The sequence below is a fragment of the Triturus cristatus genome, chromosome 10 (genome assembly GCF_964204655.1).
Source record: "Triturus cristatus chromosome 10, aTriCri1.1, whole genome shotgun sequence".
Lineage (NCBI taxonomy): Eukaryota > Metazoa > Chordata > Amphibia > Caudata > Salamandridae > Triturus > Triturus cristatus.
The window spans coordinates 504,250,643-504,269,817 of NC_140593.1; the positions used below are offsets into that span (position 1 = coordinate 504,250,643).

At 37.9% G+C, this 19,175-nt stretch overlaps 1 protein-coding gene across 1 annotated transcript in view; it reads left to right on the forward strand.

The window, feature by feature from the left end:
• The window catches only part of PTPRN2 (protein tyrosine phosphatase receptor type N2), a 2,166,812-nt gene that overhangs the window by 2,071,600 nt on the left and 76,037 nt on the right, over nucleotides 1–19,175 (forward strand). Inside the window, exon 16 of the mRNA XM_085631955.1 lies at nucleotides 5,397–5,470. Coding sequence (XP_085488081.1) covers nucleotides 5,397–5,470 — 74 coding nt within the window. The remainder of the gene's footprint in view (nucleotides 1–5,396; nucleotides 5,471–19,175) is intronic.

A 19,175-nucleotide genomic window follows, 5' to 3' on the forward strand; every position in this document is an offset into this window, starting at 1 on the left:
AGGATAGGTATTACTCGGGATGACACAAGTACTGGTGGAGGTCTATTAGATAGAAACAGATCTGCTAATAATTCAGGGCAGTTCCTCAACTTACCCCCAGAATCTTGCCCATATGTTTTAGTGTTAGCTGGCGTACCTATTCTAAAAGAAGGCCAAAGTGAGTCTTGGGTACAACTACATAACAAATGCATTAATTGGCTGACAAAACATAAAGGGGCAAGATGGAATATATCAAACGAAATCATACTAACTCGTAGGGTAAGTTGGGTGGGGCCACAACAGAAAAATATTAGCGGGGATTGTATAGTGATTAACTTCAGACATCCGAATTTTGTGAAATATTTTATGGACACAAGTAACATCTATGCCAGTACACCCACTACAATAAGCCTTCACCCTTTGGGCTATTTTTATAAGCCCCCCCACAGACCAATTCAGACAGCCTCTTACACCATCCCTATAGCTAATAGATTCTCCACCTTATCGAACTTAGAAAGCTTAGACTGACAACCATCAACACCCCCCATAACAGTGGATAAGGTTGTCAGTACAGTGCCTATGGATATGGTCAACTCTACACGCATTAATAAACCTTGTCCAGATAGATTAGTCCTGCCACATGTAGCTTGTTTAGACTGTCCCATTATTCCTACTTCCTCTACCATTAGTCCATCAACTGACACCCTAAGTGTCATTAGTTGGAATATTGCAGGGCTTCCAGGTAAGATGAAAATTAAAGAATGGGTTACCTGGATAAGTAACTTTGATGTGGTAATGTTACAGGAAACATGGTGTACATCTACCCAATTGTTGGAGGGTTTCTTTTGCCACAATCTTATTGTACCAACCCCTGCTTTGGGACGCCCAAGTGGCGGTTTATCTATCTGGGCAAAAATCTCTAAGGACTCGAAAATTGAACCTCTAAACGTGGTCAGTAAAAATCTGGTTGCTGTTAAATATGTCGCAAGGTTAAAGATTTGTTTTATAAATTTTTATAATAATGATTTTGTCAACCATCCTAACCCCACCTTTTTAGAACTGTTTAAGTTTATCGATGATGTTGTGGATGGCGAAAAATACGGTTTATTCGATGGTATTTGTGTTGGCGGAGACTTTAACGCTCATATTCATACTACATCCCCGCCCTGTAGTCGAGGCTCGGAATTGTTGGATCTTTTACAAAGTAGAGATCTAGATGATGTCATGGGCCATTTTGGAATTGATGAGGGAAGGGTACCGGCCCCCACGTATATTGGTCGTGGTTCTTCAACCACGATTGATTATATGTTTACCTCTTCCCCCCTTAGTGAAGTGTTAATTAAATCTAAGGTAGTCAGTAGCCCATACAGTGACCATCTACCATTAGTAATTCATCTTAAATCTATTAAAAAGCCAGTAGGTCCGTGTGAGGTCGGAGTTCAAAACATTAATGTATCCACCGATAGACTAAGAATTATCTGGAGAGGGATTAATAACCGAGATATCCTAATCAGTGTAATTAAGAATAATCCCCTGTTGATTTCCAACTGCCTAACATTTGGCGGCCCTGATATTACTAGATCCTTTTGTGATCTATGTGCAGCAATAAAAAGGGCTATTTCCAGACCGGTAATAGAACATAATATAAACACTCAAAGATGGTTTGACACCAATTGTTCCAGGGCTAATAGAGAACTCAGGAAAGCACTTGAATCTAAACCCCGAGATATTCCCCTTGTCAGTTCATTACGCTTTAAATATAAACAGGTTTTAAAAACCAGAACTGAAGAGCTCTTAATAAGCCATTGGGATAATCTCACTAAAACAACTGCCCTAAAAGACATCACCGGCTTCTGGAAAGAAGTAAAAAGTTTGAGAGCCCTGGGTAGTAACATCACCCCGATAAATTGTAATATTACAGGTGATTCATGGGTCAGCCACTTTTCTAAGCTCTACGCTACAGCTGGGAATTCTTCTGAGGACACTTTCCCAGATGATACCGTAGTCATTACACTAGAGGAGGTGGAGGAAGCCATTGCAAATAGCGCTGGTAACAAGGCCCCCGGCCCGGATGGTCTGTCCATCGACCAGATAAAATCAAATACATGGTTTTGGGCCCCCCTACTTTGTAATCTTTTTAATAATTTAGGTAAGGAATCTATCCCTCCTACATGGTCTTGTAGTACCATTGTGCCTATTTTTAAAAAGGGGAACAGGATGGACCCGGGGTGTTATCGCCCAATATCTCTGATAGACAACACCCTGAAGGTCCTTGGTAGGGTCTTGTTTGATAAAATAAGCAACTGGGCAGACGAAAACTCCATCATCCACCGTTGCCAGCTTGGCTTTCGGAGCAAGCTTGGGACGGTGGAACAATGCCTAAACCTTAACCTTATAATGGCCAAATATACGAGAGCCAAACGATCTCCTCTGTATTTTGGCTTTATGGACCTAAGCTCAGCGTTTGATTTTGTTAATCGCTCTCGCTTGTGGTCCATTCTTTTAAATTATGGTTTAGACGAACCCCTAGTTCACTTTCTGGCCAATCTTCATCGTAACTTGAAAGCCCGAGTTCGTTTAAACAATGATGGTGAGGTTTCTAATGAGATTTTAATTGGCAAGGGGGTAAGACAGGGCTGTGTCTTAGCCCCCTTGCTTTTTATTTTATACATCAATGAATTAACTCATTCCCTGTGCAAAATGACAAAGGACGTTCCAATTATTAACAAGAAACCAATCCCGGCGTTACTCTACGCTGATGATGCGGTCCTTATGGGCCGCACTCCGAATGCCCTGCGTGTTTTAATAACGGGATTCGTTAACTATATGTCCGATCTTGGGCTGTGCACTAACTTTAATAAATCGTTTATCATGACCTGCGGCCCTAAAAATTATAAAATCCCAAAGATTGTGATAGGTCCAAATATCCTGAAAAGCACATGCACTTTCCCCTATCTGGGTCTCTTATTCTCTAATAGTGGTTCGTGGCAACCACACGTGGCGGTGGGGAGAAACAAACTCTCAAAATCGATTAATTCTATCACCTCCCTACGCCAACCGCGCCAGGCCGATGTGGTTCTTAGCCTATTACAAATTTATCGAACCCAATGTCTCCCAACTGGCACATATGGCGCAGAAGTTTGGGGGTTTTCAAACTGCAAACCACTACAGAGCGAAGAGAACAGATTTTGTCGAAAAATCTTGGGGGGAGTTATTAGCGCACCGACCTTTGTATGTCACAATGAATTAAAATTAAAATATGTTGAGGATTTTATTAGAGCGAGACCTGCATTATTTTGGCTAAGGATATGGCAAAATTCGGCAGCTTCATTGACTCGTGAGATTATTTTAGACTGCCTGAAAAGTGATAATGTAGCCCTAATCCCATGGATTAATGCGGTAGAGAGCAGCCTTAAGAGCGTCAATTACGGTCACCTGTTTACATATCCGGATAGGATTGACGTCTCTCATAAAAATTTGGTGAGAAGAGCACTCTATCAGCATTTCCAGAATGAAAGGGATAGAGCAGTTTTTGTGAAACAAGCCACAGTCGACTATTTATCAATCCAGGAATCTTATATTGAATCCCCGATGTCCCCCCAGCCTTACCTATGTAAAAAACTGGGTAGATGGACCAGATGTTTATTATTTAGATTCAGGGACAAGAGCATTATAAATCTCATCTGCTTTCCACTGGGTTACACTAAAAATTTGGAAAAACTACATTGCCCTTGTGACCGCGGTGGAACCCAGAGTATGCCTCATTTCATCTTCGGCTGTGGATTTTATATGAAATACACAAGACATTATCTAATACCATATTGTAAGAAATATGATTTGCTTAGCCACAACCTTGCCTATAGACACTTCTTAATGCTAGGATCTGATGAACTAATTTTTAGAGTTAGTAGCTTTCTTAAAGCCATTGTATGCTCACGCAGGTCGTTGAAAATTGATTAGCTCTGTTTAAACATGCACTTTGCACTTTAAAATATGTCCTCGCGGAATTTAATACATTATTATTACAAATTTATGAGCGAATTTTCTAAGTATAACCTCATTTACTGTTGTACGATGGCATATTTTGCACTGCCCGGTCAGTAGGTTTTTGTGTTTTCATTGCTGTCTTTTTATAAATTATATTCTTATATGTAATGTTTGACGGCCCAAAATTGTAGCTTCTGATGTGTATTTTAAAATGTTTGTTTATGTGCTTTTATGGATGGTTTGTGAAATCCGAATAAAGTCTATTTGATTTGATTTGATTTTGATTTAAAGTACTCCTTTCCTGAGTGGCATGTACATGCTTTGTGTTCTTCTGGCAGCAGAAGGCTCTATTTTTGTGTCAGTGGATGCATTTTTGATTAAGTATACCGGACTTCAGTATGTAAATAGAGGCAATTTATGTATCTGTACATGTAAAAATGAAACGTTTGAGAGCAGGCTCAGTTGATAATTTCTAGAAATATCATGAACTAAATCAAATGATAGGAGCTTTAATACTCCAATTTATCTTAAAGTAAAAGCAGACATTTTCAAATCCACTCAGTCTAGAATCCAGTGTTAACCTGCAGAAAAACAACAGTCACCCATCCCCATTCAACCATCCCTGAATAAAAGGCTCCATGAATATTGATTCATGTTGACCCATTCTGTTGCATTGTTGGGAGATCAACTGTAATTTTTTATATATATATTTCCTAAATGTAGAACTTTATATAGCCCCACAGTTGGCACAGTTGAATCTCTAAGATCATTATGTAATGTCTGTCCAACTGTTGAAAAGACTGTATTTGTGAGAGAAGCTGCATATTATCATTGGCAACTAAATAAATTCATTTGATAATGTACTAACAGTATATACTTGTGTATTTTAACTGCATACTATGCAAGGAATGCGCATTCAAATTTTAGTCTTGAAGGACATTACTCAAAGATTACATTTAACAAAAATGTTCTGCCTATCAATTTTCATAAGATTTTCATCATGCATGTTTTTGATCACTACAGTTTTCGTAAATTCAGTCTGTCTCATGTGTTTAGATTTGATCCAACAATAATACATGTTTATTATTAATACTGAATTACTCAGTAATAAACTAATGCAATTGAAGGACACTAACATACGTATTTGATACGTATTTGATAACTGATTAATAGTACAATGTTCATGATGGTGTAATGTTATAAAATTATAATCAGCTCATCGTCCCACAAATTAGTAAACCTATTATGCTGAAGCCACTCCTAATTTTTCCACAGCTTTAATACAAATTCATCCTGGTAATCTTGTAAGAACATTCTAACCGCCCTTCACATTTTTTAGAGGCTTTCTTCGAAAAATTAATTTTTTAGAATGTTTTCACCTCAAAATGACAGATATTACTAACACCAGCTATTCTCTTGCTTCCCATTAGATGACCATTCTAGAATAAGACTGAAAGTTGAAAATAGCCACGACAATTCTGATTACATCAATGCAAGCCCAATTGTAAGTATCAGTGCCTAATGAGATGCTATTGACACCCTATGGTTAATGATGCTAAATTGTGCTGTACCACTGTCGCTTCTCTAACATTTCAAAACAGGTACATAGGAATTCTGTGCTTCTCTTGTTGGATTTATTTAGCTTACTCTTCCATGGCACTTTTCACTGCTTAGCCAATCAAATTCATGTGTTTATTTGTTCATCTACAAAAATGTTGTAAAGGAGCATTCAATGAAATATTGAAATGTATACCACTGTATAAAAATTATATAGTTTTGATCCTGCAAAGATGAAATTATTTTGTTTTATTTAGCTTATATTCATTAACAACCAATACTACATTTACATTTCTAAAGTCCGTTCACAGGCCTGTTGAGATCAGGCACAAAAATACTATTTTAGCAAAAAATAACTTGGCAGTTCCTCTAATGTATTTGAGGCCATAGCTTTCATGCCCAATTCTCTGAGACAGTTTGGAAAAGAGCAGCTTAATGCAAGGGAAGGACTCTGTGGATAGAGCAAGCGAGTACCTCATGCTATAGTTAACCCAGTTTTGCTTTAGTTCACAGTGTTAAATATTTGCTTGAATTTTCACTCATGAAAGCAAGGCCTCCATTGTAGCTGGGCTATAGCTGGGTAGCTCCTTACCAGATCAGCGGTGAGTGGAGACATTCGGGACAGATTCTCAAATTTATTTTTAGGTTCAAATCCACTTTTGTGATTCAGAAATAATGCATTTACTCTCCTAAAAAGATTTATGCTCACATACCTGTATATATGATTTAATCTGATCCGATGAAGAAAGGGGGAGGTCGACAGTGGATTGTCCTGGTATATTTGTAAACATCCATAACCCTATATATTTGAAAGCATGAACAAATCTTTTCATGAGCTCAGCCCTCCATAGCTCCATCAGAAATGTACTCTTGTTAAGGCCAAAGTAAATACTTACTAAAGGTGGAAGGTAGGGAACACCCTCAAAACTGTTGTGGGTGTAAAGTAGGTTGGTTTTCCAGAGAAAAAAGTGATTTTCCTAATGGAAAAAAATGCAAAGTTTTATAGTGCTATTGGAATGTTATGAGTTATTTAAACATGCATAAATGTACACCAGGCATATTTTTGCATCTAAAATAACTTATCATGTGACAGCTCCACAATGTCTGCAGTCAAACTGTGACTGTCCTCAACTTCTCAAGGGTACTGTGTAATTTCCCAAAAGTTGGATTTGCTACAAATGTATGTGGAAGCTTATGGGAGTATATATCCACCCTTTTTAGCATTAACGCTCAGCCTCTGGAGGGTGGGGGGGGGGGCTCGCTCAACTATGAAATCTGGTAAAATGAGCAAGCAAGCTTGCTGAACAAAGGATTGCTTAGCTGGCAAATAACTTTCTCCTGCCTACAGGAATCTTCATAATTACTCCACCCTTTTAAGGCTATGGGTTTACACACAACCTCAAAAGTGCAAAAGTGAAGAGACATGCATAGTAACTGATTGACCGGATATGTGTTTTTTTCGGACATCTATCTCTGCTGGACCCCAGCCAATTTTAAAATTTTACAGTGTTTTCTTAAAGAGTAGGCCATCTTTTTTTCTTTACCTGAAATTTCACAAAACAGTACTTATTAAGTCTGCAGCAAGCACTGAAGTGAAATGCTTTCAATTACAGCAGTTTGAGATCCTGGCTGTGAAGGACACAGACATCTCTGCTAATTACAACAGTTGTTTTGTACTAGGTCCTCCTTAAATTTCAGGGAACTCATCTAGTGACAAATAATGTGGAATTGTCACTTTTAAATCCCGGGTCATGAATGTAAAATCATAATTGTGCTTTCCGTCGTAGGAAAATACTGTCTGCTGCCCCTAAAACAGTTTTGTCTATAACTGGTGAGAACAGAATGACAAGTACCATTATAAAATAGTGGCAATTTTAGGACTGCTCAGTTCTAATCAAGCCCATGTAGAAGCCCATAATACTTATTTTGAACACTTAATTCTAGGAGATGTGCCAGATACACAAGTGGTGTTTAAATTCTAATTTTAGCATATTAAAGACTAACGGTTCGTAGGACAGAGAAATTGTTCTTGCACCTATTTTGACACAATAAAGTAGACATTGTTTATAGGCCGCATACCCACTGCATGGTTATAAAATATGAATAGACATGCATAAGTGGATGTCAACATGTATCCGTCCAAATTGCAAATAGACTCTTGTGCTAGTTTCTTTAATAGGTTAAAGCACAAACACTTCTTGTTGTAGACAATATCAATTGTTCATGAACATGTTCCATATTTAGAATTGTTTGAATGGATTCTAAAGACATCTTGCAATATTAAATATTATAATGTATAATAGAAGCTATCATATTGAAGCCCTATTAGTGAACAAGGACTCTTGTGGATGTTTTCATTTTGATAAGATACAAATATTTATTTTGGCATCCAGCACAACTTACAGTAGGTCATCTCCATTTTATGCTCTTAAGCAAACAATTAAAAGCACTAATATTCATGGAGAGAAACTGCTTAATTGTATCTAAAAAAGTGGTATATTCCAATATTATAAAAGAAAATAGCATGCTTTGCCATTGCTAAATTTCAAATGCCACTGGAAGACCACACTCACACTATTATCCCTTCATACATAACACAAATCACAAGGAGTAAACATTTACATTTGAACTGGGCTGTAATAAACCTTCTTCTCCCACTTTCACAGGGACCCCATTTATTAAAAACTGTTCACTGAGTGAATTGCAATACATAGTGCAAAATTATTTTTGTGCTGTGCAGAATATTTCTTGTGCTGTTTCACAGACTATAATTTGCTTGACCAGAACATCAACTTACACTGCACCTTATTATTCAATGCATGGGGCAATGGTTGTGTATCTGCTTGTTTTTGCCCCGACGCATACTCTTCAAGGTGATGTATCAATGCACTTAGGCATAAAGTAGCCACTGAGGCAAACTTAGGCTGCCTGTGGCAGGAGGCCAAAGCGCCTCCCCCACAGGAAGGGGAGTTTTTCTCATCATTCATCCAGAGTGTGTTCAGAAGTGGGCAGTGAATCAATAAAAACAATAATCCAGCAAGTTGAATAAGTCAATTCTACTGATCAAAAAGGAGCCTGCTCTGCTGCAACAGCCATCCAACATCAATCGGGAGATAGAAGGATTCTGCAAAGCAAATAACTACTTCAGAAATGCCCACTTGTCATTTAGGCTCCCATCTTTAGTTAAGCAGCACTTGTGTTGGGAACATTGTCACGGCTGCTCATGTCATGGGCTGTCACTGGTGCAGCAGGTGGTGTGGCACTGGGGCCCATTTGTATGAAAGACCCACTGTACCAGCTGCTTGAGTCATAACTGCATAGTTTGAACCTAATTATGACGGTCTTCTGGTACTAAATCGAGAAGATGGGTACCCATTTTCCCTATTTATGCTAGGACCCATGGCATCCTTCCTGCATCATTGTCTCACATGTCTGAATTTAATGTGTCAAGGAAACCAAACCTCAGTCTCCCCCAGGGATGGCCTTTGTTCTGTTTGGCAGCCATGCCTCGAGGCAGTCACTGAAGTGTGATATTTATACCTATTCACTCACAGCCTGTTTGAGACGCAATGCATCAGAATATTAGGATCAAGAGCCACATGGACACTTGGTAGACATTAAATGAAAATAGGCCCAGATTTATTTTATTTTTTCTACTGGTATATTTTTTTGCCTTATTGTACAATTGTGGTGTTCTGTAACCAAGTGATGATGCGGGATTCTGTAACATCGCATTACCCCTCGAATGAAGGATTCTGTTAGGAGAGAAGCAGACCTGTTTGTGGCTGCCAGTATGGTTATGGCCTTTGATGCTGTACACTCAATAAAGACACTTTGAACATCTTGAAGCTCTGGGAATATATGTTATTGTATTTTCACATTTGGCGACAAGCGATGTATTTGTGTACATTTCACAGCAACTCAAGACATTAACACTATTGAGGCGCCACCTTTGACCTACCCCATAGGGCCCCAGCTCAAGTGGCAAAAAAGTTTGGACGAAGCAACAATAATAAAAAGGTACTTTTGCTCCTAATAGAGGCCTTGAGGGTGCATGGGTGGCAGAAGCGGCCAACGGCTCTAAGGGGCTCGAGGCGGCAGTTGCAGTATGAGAGGTGTACAAGCATAGTGTACTGACTCCACAAGCCTCACTTCTTCCTGGCTGCAACGTCCCCTGTCTCACTGTCGGCCTCACTGCAGCTGCACTCTGTTCCTTAGCACCGGCAAAGGAATCCTAAGTAAGTGTAAGCGTGCATGGCACGTTACGCTCGAACAACGCGCCTTCGTGCACGGGGGCTTGGTTGCTTGGCAACTCTGACAGAAGCTTCATGATGTATCTGCATGCACAGTGCATTAGATTCTGACTGCGCTGACCGTAGCCCCGTGTTAGGTGCCTCCCCTACGCCCTGTTGCTTTATTGGAATCCTTCAAGGGTGTGCTGGTTGTGTAGCTGCCTTCTTCAGTTCTTTGGTGTTTCTTTTGGAAAGGTGCCAGTTTGATCGAACTGTTTGACGTAAAATCTATGTTTGTTTCTGCAGCCGTTTGAGGTAAAATCAGCATTTCTTTTGCATACTAAAGCAGTGTTTCCTGGATCATCTGACACTCCTGCAGCACCTTCAATTGTAACAATTTGCACGTGGTTGGTACTGTCTGAGGCTCTTTCTGTCCTGTGCATACTGTTGGTGACCTACTGACAATATCTCGGGTATTGTGTCGGATATCAGTGAGTTCTAAGTTCAACCTCATTGTACCTTTTGAATCATTTGCTCTCTATTAATTCCTCCTGTGTGCCATGCAGAACATCACTGCATCCCCATTATTTTTAGCATCGCCTGATGAGCCACAAATACCGTGCCTGAAAAGGGTTTGTGGCACGTCACTCAGTACTGAGTGTGAATGTCATTGTTGATGCACTGAAGGCCAGGAGGTGTTTGAGCTTCTTCCCCACCTATTGGATGGTAACTTTGCTAATCTTAATGAATGCGAAATCTGTTTTAAAAAGTTGTACCTACATTATCTGCCCAAATTGAGCACTGTGCTTGAGTGCTATCCATTTGGTAAAGGAATGCAACTGCAAGGAGAGTCAAGGGAGCAATATGTAACAGAATTGCTCAGGTTGAAGTCAAACTGTAGCTCTGGTGGTACCTGTGAGGAGTGAATAAGAGAGCAATTTATGTTGGGATGTTCATTAGAGAAGGCTAAAGAGAATATGCGGTAGATGGACAATCCTTTACAAGAAGTGCTCACCATAACAAAAACGTATGAGCATTCCAAGGCGTGTGTGGAGGTTATTCATAGTAGTACTTATGTTACAGATAAGGCAGAAAATGCTGCAGTCAAATTAGTGCAAGACTAATCTACTAGGGGCACAGTAACACAGGAAAAGACAGGTACAGAGTTTACAAAAACATTTTCAGGGAAATTTGTCCTGTGTGGAAATGCAGGCCACAGGGCCAATTACAAGGGATGTCCTGGTTGGAAGGTGGTGTGCAAAAATTGTGGGCGGAAGTGTCACTTTTCAAAGTGTTGTAAGTCTACAAACAAGACTACATGATGGAGATTGAGTATGATGATGATGATGGTGGTGTTGATGATGATAGCTTGGTTGGGGAGGTAACAATACTGCAAGCTGATGAGGGTTCATCTAATGGTCCCTTTGATATAGTGCAGGTTAATGGTAAATCTGTCAGGATTTTGTTCGATTCAGGTACTAAAATAACACTAATTTCTAAGACTTTTATGAACAAAATTTGGAAACGGAAGTGAAACTGTTGAAACTGGATGTAAAACCTAATATAGTGGGGAACTGATTAAATTAGTAGTTACGTTTCTGGAGAACCATTGAGTTAAAAGATTGTATTATACCTGGGAAGATATATGTCTCGATCAAAGGGGATTCCCTCATTAGCTAGTTCCATCTATGTGATTTGAGTGTTTTTATGTACCCAAACGATGATCCCCCGGTTAGGATTAAGGATATTATTGCTGAGGAGCACTCTCCATCTGCAATCTTGAATTTACACAGTACATGTTTCAATCCCCAAATAGCTTGGATGTGGTGACATAGAAATCAGGTTTTCAATGACCTGTGCTGTATTGTTTTGGATGAAATTGATTTCTAAGAACAAGGCCTTGAGAAAGTCAGTGGTACCACGTGTTGGCTATTTGCTACTACTATGAAATGTGTCAAGAATAAGAAAAAGAACCTGATGTTGAATGCAATTGTCAAGATTGAATACTATCAATTAAAATGGAAAAAAAGAAGAAAATAGCTTCATTTTGTGGACTTGTATAAGATTGTACATTTATTTGAACATCAGTGCTCAGAAAAATGTATATAAGATTATAAGGAATTTCTTCCATGGAAGCACTGATCAGATGTGTTTTCTTTTAAGCTATAGGGAACAACACAATTTTTGTGCATTGATAGAACCATGCCTCCGCTGTCTGTTGAATTAAATAAATTACCAAATGAATTCAATTCAAAAACAAAAAAGACATTTACTTCAAATATTATAAAAAGGAGATAAACATTCAAAAAATATATACACATACATAATAAATTAAGCCAATTAACAAATAACAGATATATTTAAACATTTTAAAAAAATTGAAGTTTGGGAATAACAGATATACTATTCCCATTGTAGTCTGTGCAACAGAAGGGAAAATGTTGGACTTTGAGGGGTAAAATGTACTATTCCCTCTCCAGTCTGTGCAACAGTAGGAAAAGTGTTGGACTTCATAGTGGTAAAAGTTACTATTCCCATTTCAGTCTGGGCATCAGTTTCAATGTAATTAATTTTATTTATTTATTAACTTCCCACACTATACCCCTACAAACCCAGCAGCCTTCACCCAATATAAAACTTTAAAATATATAATTAAAACACCTTTTAAATAATTCATAATCAATTTAATAAGTAATTCTTAATTAATTGTTCATTACTTATCACTTAATTACTATCCCACCCTATACCCCCACAAACCCAACAGCCCACACCATGTTAATTAATTATTACTTAATTACATTTCCACCCTATACCCCTACAAACCTAGCGGCCAGCTGAGACACTATAAATTACTATTAGCAAATACATTAAAAATGATAAATCACTTAAAATTACAAACTATATTAAAAAATATTATAAATGATACAAGCGATAATAGCACATGAATGATATGACCTAAAACACATACAGATAATTAAAAAAACTATATTTTGTACAACAATATAATTGAAAACAATGTTAATAACAAGGATATTCTTGACAATTATATTATTTACCTGAAAACATCAATATTCTTGACAATTATATTTCTGCATCACAATATTTTTGTATTACTATATTTTTTTGAAGATATTTCTGTAAGTTAATATTTAAAACTCAATATTTTGTCCAAATACCAAAACTTTTGGGGCTGACCCTACTGAGACGGCCAAGTCCAATACAAGGTTTTGAGACAAAGCCGGACATGCTTGTCTTTAAAGACTTTCCTTTGTGTTACAGTTATGGGATAGGAAAAACATAAATTTTGTACATTATGCAAACTAGGGTTTCAGGTAACCTATTGTGGAATAGCCGAGACATTCCTTGACTATCATAAATGTTATATGGAGTTTTTTTATTAAAGCAAAATTTAAGGATGGAGTTATATCAAACAATTTTGCAAAAAAGCACTTAAACATGCAGTATATCAAAAGCCTTTGCATACACTCTGTATTTTCACCATGTTATTGCCTTTCCTACATGTTGTGACAATTGTTTTGGTTTATTGCTTCCTTTGATAGTGTATCTCTCACCATTACAAATGTACTCACAATGGGCTGTTAGTCTAATACCTTAAGGAAAACAGTGACTAAATCATGAACACTTTACTAGTACGAGTGTATGCCCATCCTTGAACCTTAAAATCCTCACTACCCTTAAACTCCATCCATTCCAGAACCCTAAACACCCCTCTCTGCACCTAAATCCCACCCATCAATGAACTCTCACTTCTACTAAATGCCACCCATTCCTGACCCTTAAAAACCGCTTACCACCCATAAACTCCACCCATCCTGAACTCTAAAAACACCTTTCTTACTCTAAATTCCACTCATCCTTGAAACCTTAAAAACCCTCACCACTTCATCCATTCCTGAACCCTAAAACTCTTTCTGCCCATAAACTCCTTCCATCCCGGACCCCTAAAATCCCTCACCACCCTTAAATCCCACCCATTTGTGAACCCTAAACACCTCTTACCACTCCTAAACTCTACCCATCACTGAACCTTAAAATCCTTCACCAACCCTAAATTCCACCCATCTGTGAACCCTAAAACCCCCGCACCCCAACACTCCACCCATCACCGAACCCTTAAACCCCTCACCATCCCTAAACTCCATTAATTTGTGAACCCTAAAAACCCTTCACCCCTTATGCCATTCCTGATCTCTAAAAAAAAGTCACCAGCGCTAAACTTCACCCATCCCAGAACCCTATAAAAATCCCTTTCTTTGCCTCAGCTCCACCCATCCTTGAATCCAAAAATCCCTCATTACCTCTAAATATGACCCAATTTTAATTTCATTTTGGATTTCTCCTCAATATTGTATTTCTTTTGAAATGTTTTCTTTATTTTTGGATTTATTTGTATTTCCTTAAAATTGTCTTTCCTTAAAATAGTTTTTCCATGATTTGGTTTCCTCCAATGTGGTTTAGCAGTTTTATTTTTTCCAATAATTCACATACATAACACCCTTATAACAACATCTGGGGCATTTAACTTGATGTACTTGCATACATTTCCCTTCATATGATAGGATTACAATAAGTGTGGTGGAGGGTCATATAAATTTTCTTTTGATATCTTTAACTTGTGTTTACTCATAAAGGTAATGGAGCAAGGTTTGGGATGCAACCTTCTAATGATATTCAATTTCATAAATAGCTGCTAAAAAGGGGCATGAAGGACGTATTAAAACTTCTTATACTCGATTGGATTAAAATTCATTTAAAAATACGATATAGTAGAATGTTCATTTCATTATGTATACTCTGTGACAGTTTCTAGAAGCTATGAATAAAACCCATCCTGCCTATAACATCTTTTAAATAATATCATTTATTATTCAGGTTTAGACGACAGACAGAATCAAGTATAAAAATGATTCCCTTGCATTGCAGTGAAATAATGGAAACTTAAACCTGATTACTATCTTGGTGGATGGGATACTCCGTCACGAACGTGATGGATATCCCGTCCACCGTATTACAAGTTCCATAGGATATAATGGAACTTGTAATGCGGCGGACGGGATATCCGTCATGTTTGTGACGGAGTTTCGCATCCACCAAGATTGTACTCAGGCTCTAAGACGTTTGCTTGCCTTTTGGGTATTGTACCAAAGGTGTGCAAGATGCATTATAGTAAGGCCTGGGTTAAATTTTAACTATGCCTGAGTAATCAGAGTAATATTAATAATTTCATGTTACTCTTTTGAAGCAAAATAACCCCAAAATATGCAGTAACATCCATTTGCGTAAATATGAGTAAATTGGAACAAAACTCCTACTGCAGGAGCACAGGAAAACAAAACATAGTGAGCACGAGTGGCTGCTGCTGTTTGCATTTTGTGGAATTTAATGCTATTTTCTTAGCTGAAAATGAATCCTCAGGTCCATTTAAAGTGCAAAAGTGCATTTTGAGCTAAGTAAACCGTGCTAAATGCTGGGTTACATTTCTTGTATAATTCTACACAATTTCACAAAATCTAGCTCTAATTGTGCTTAATTACGCTTTTGCAAATTACATAAATTAAGCCCACCACTAATTATATTCAATGTATTTTTTTTAATCTTCTGAATAGTTGACTTTTGTCAGGTATCAATGCCTCCGAAAAACTTAGATATATTGAATCCCCAAAAACTGGAAATGAGTATCTTGATATCTACTCTATTCCAAATCATGCAGCCTGGCCATCTAGTAATATTCATTAATCTAGTTAAGCTAGTACAGCTGAGTTGATCACTCAGTATAATATTTGTCTGGAGATTCTGATGCTTTTATTCTGCCTGATAAGTTGGTCAATTCTTTCTTCAAGACATTTACAACATTTACCCAGTATTGGATGAGTACATCTGGGTTTAGTGATGCAAATTAGTGACAATGTCACATTTTGATTCCAATTTAATTATTTTTTGATTTGTGTAGATTCATTTTCATAAGTGGCAGAATATCGCTCTGCACATTTTCAAGTTATGTTCACCCCTCAGTATCTGATTTTATCAACAGTTACCATGCCTCCTATTGATTGTTCTTCCGTCTCTTGATCTGTGTTCCACGTCAATATTTTGACTTCTGTACTTTGGTTTTGTACCCTGAACAGTTGCTGAATAAACTTTTAATTACTTATTGGTTACTAGTTAAAACTAGAAGAGTGTCAGCAAATAATTTCACTCTGTTAATCATAATATCAGATTTGTGCCCTGGTATTGACTCATTTATTCACAGTGATGCAGCAAGGGGTTCAGTAAACAAAGCATAAAGTAAAGGGGGCAGGGACACTCCTTTCTAGTCGTTTAGCAAATTGTTATTTCCCTGCTTTTACCACCTTTAACCACTGCTGAAACTCTAGGATTTAAATAAATGTTTATAGCTGTGGCAACAATCTCTGGGAATGTTAATGCATCTAATATATATCACAGATACTGCCATTGAACTAAATCAAATTATTTTTCTTGAACTGCTATGAGACATAGAAGTGGTGGCTCCCTTGCATTTTCTGAGTTAACCAGGCTAGGAGGTCTCCTATGTTCTTTTTACTCCAGTGTTCTTTAATCACACCTTGTTAGTCTGAATACATTTGGGTTGTTGTACTATTCTGAATTCATTCTACCAAAACTTTAGTGTATATTTTACACTCTGAGTTTAATAAAGACATTGGTCAATGTGAAGCAGAGCGTGTAGGATCTTTCCCTGATTTAGAAAAAAAACACAGAGCATTTTCCTTAGACTGCAGTGTTTTCCGGAAATGAATTATCTCATGACAATGATAAAGAAAAGGTAGTTTAATCTATTTCAATAAAAGCCTCCATATGTCCATGGAAAAACCATCTGAGCCTAGTGCATTACGGTTTGTCGCATCTTTCAAAATCTTCTCTAGCCCTGACTTTTTTTTTTTCTCATGAGGCCAGATGCTCAAAATTGCATGTTTGCGATTTTCTAATAGCAAACTTTTGCGATTCGCTATTAGGAAATCGCTAACGGTGATGTACAACAGTGTGTTTGACACTGTTAGCAATTTGCAGTGGCTCACAAAGGAACCTGCCTCATTAATATTCATGAGGCAGGTCACAATTTGCGACCCATTGTGAATGGCTACAATCACAGGGGTGGTGGCCTGCTTGGGTCAGCAGACCACCATGTCTGTGATTGCTTTTTAAATAAAACAATATTGTTTTTTGTAATGCAGCCCGTTTTCCCTAAAAGAAACAGGATGCATTTCAAAAATAAAAATGAAAAGCTACCTTTTCATTTTTTAAGAGTAGGCAGTCATCTTTGGGACCACTGCCTTCTCCTAAAAAATGTTGGTGCCCACATTCACAAAGGGGAGGGGGTCCCTTGGAGACCCCTTCCAGTTTGTGAATGGGTTACCACCAACTCGAAGCTGGTGGTAACTGTGAATGTTTCGCGACCACATTTCCAGTCACAAAACATTCATACATACCAGTGCTATTCTGTATTATAAATGGATGCCCTAAACACGCCCCTTCCTAATACCGAATCGCAAAAGCAAAATGTGATTCGGTAAAAGTTACTGCCTTCTGTACATGGCAAAATGCATGGCCGCTTGCGACCTGCAAAATGCTTCATACATCTGGCCCTAAATCCTCTTATTTAGCCAAAAATAAAGTAGGTAGCTCAGCTCAACTTATTCAAGGAGGTTTCAGTAAATATTTATTAAAATTCATCAGTTCTGCATAAAGTGACTCAAAGAACTGTGAAAGCTTCCTGTGTGGCAATGTCAGTCGCGAACATAATTTAATTATCATTTCTTTTAGCTCTTACTTGCCATGCTAACATTTTGCTACAATACTCTTCAAACTCATACTATCAAAAAAATAGTCAATCAAAACTTTTCTAATGCACAAATTAATCAGCGTTCATTTGAAAATCAGTTCAAATGCACTGCTTGGCCTGTTGTGGGCACCGTTCACAAACACCTTGTTCAAGCAGTCATACTACACATACTCCATATATTCCCATGTCGACACAACTCCTTCCAAAGCTCATCTATATATTTGGTATATATCAACACCGTTATTTTTGTCCCGCCTCCTTCTCGCATAGTGTGTTGTTAGCACTCAAAATCGCTCTTAATATAGATATCCTACTTTTCAAAAGTTCCCATACATCTTCACAAATTTGCTTAAATTTCATATAGTCAATCCTACAGTCTATTTAGTAAAATATCAAAGAAACCTAAGCTTTATACTAGTATAAGTGAAACCATTAGTCTGCCCCTTAGGCACTCAATACAATGTTTTTAACTGCTTATTGCCTTTGGTGTTAATTTTTTCAGGGTGCTTGAAGATACACCTAGATGAATATTGTCACACATGTCAGCCAGCTAATTCTGCTTTATACTTCCACTACCTCCTATGTGTAATGGGAGATGATGTTTTCTACTTACACAGCATTCTAATCGTACTCCTGTTGTACTGTACAGTTAACTTAATTCTACACATCTTCTCTCTTCTTCACTGTACCTGAACTAAATTTAATTCATCTTATCTACACTGCAGTAACTGCACTGGTATGTCTTCAATCTCTTCCGCCCTATACCTGCATTATTCAAGCATTAGATTCCAATCTTATCTCTACTGCATCTCATTTTGTTAATCTTATCTCTACTGCAGTATTCCTGCACTGCTTTCTATTCCTCTTATTTCTATTGTACGTTACCTGCACTAAATTATATTGATCATATTTGTCCTGCACCAAACCCGCAACTTGTTTTTATCTTGTTTTTATAATTCTTTCAATTTTGTCCCCACTGTTGTATACCCTTAATGCATTCTATTCATTTGCTTTATACTGCACTAAGCCTGCACTACTTTCTATTAATCATATCAATACTGCTGTACCTGGACTGCATTTTGTTCATATTTACTGCTAAATATATGCAGTACATTCCTTTCATCTCATTTCTACTGCACTATAATGGCCTTTTATCTTATCTGCTGGACCCGGCAGTCTGCCCATCATATTTCAGCTTCTCTATGCCTAAACAGGAGCAGCCCGTGCAGGTAAGAGCAGTGGGGCGGGATGGGGGGGAACTCGACAGACAACGACATGGGAAAATTAAATACATAATTAATTTTCCCTCATCGTCATCTGCTGAGTCCCCCCACCCCATCGTCTCACTGCTCTTACCTGCATGGGCTGCTCCTGCGCCTAAATTGTGAATTCCTTATGTACACAGGTTCTTGTTCCTCGATAAGCCGTGCTATATTACATTCTGTTATTCAGAACATTTAAAGGCTGGCTAAAAAGAGCATGTCCAACCTTTATAATGAAGCTCTTCTGTACTTTACCAACATTCCTTCCATCTTAGCACATTGATCTACTCAATCACCGGCGTTACACTCTCACAGAAA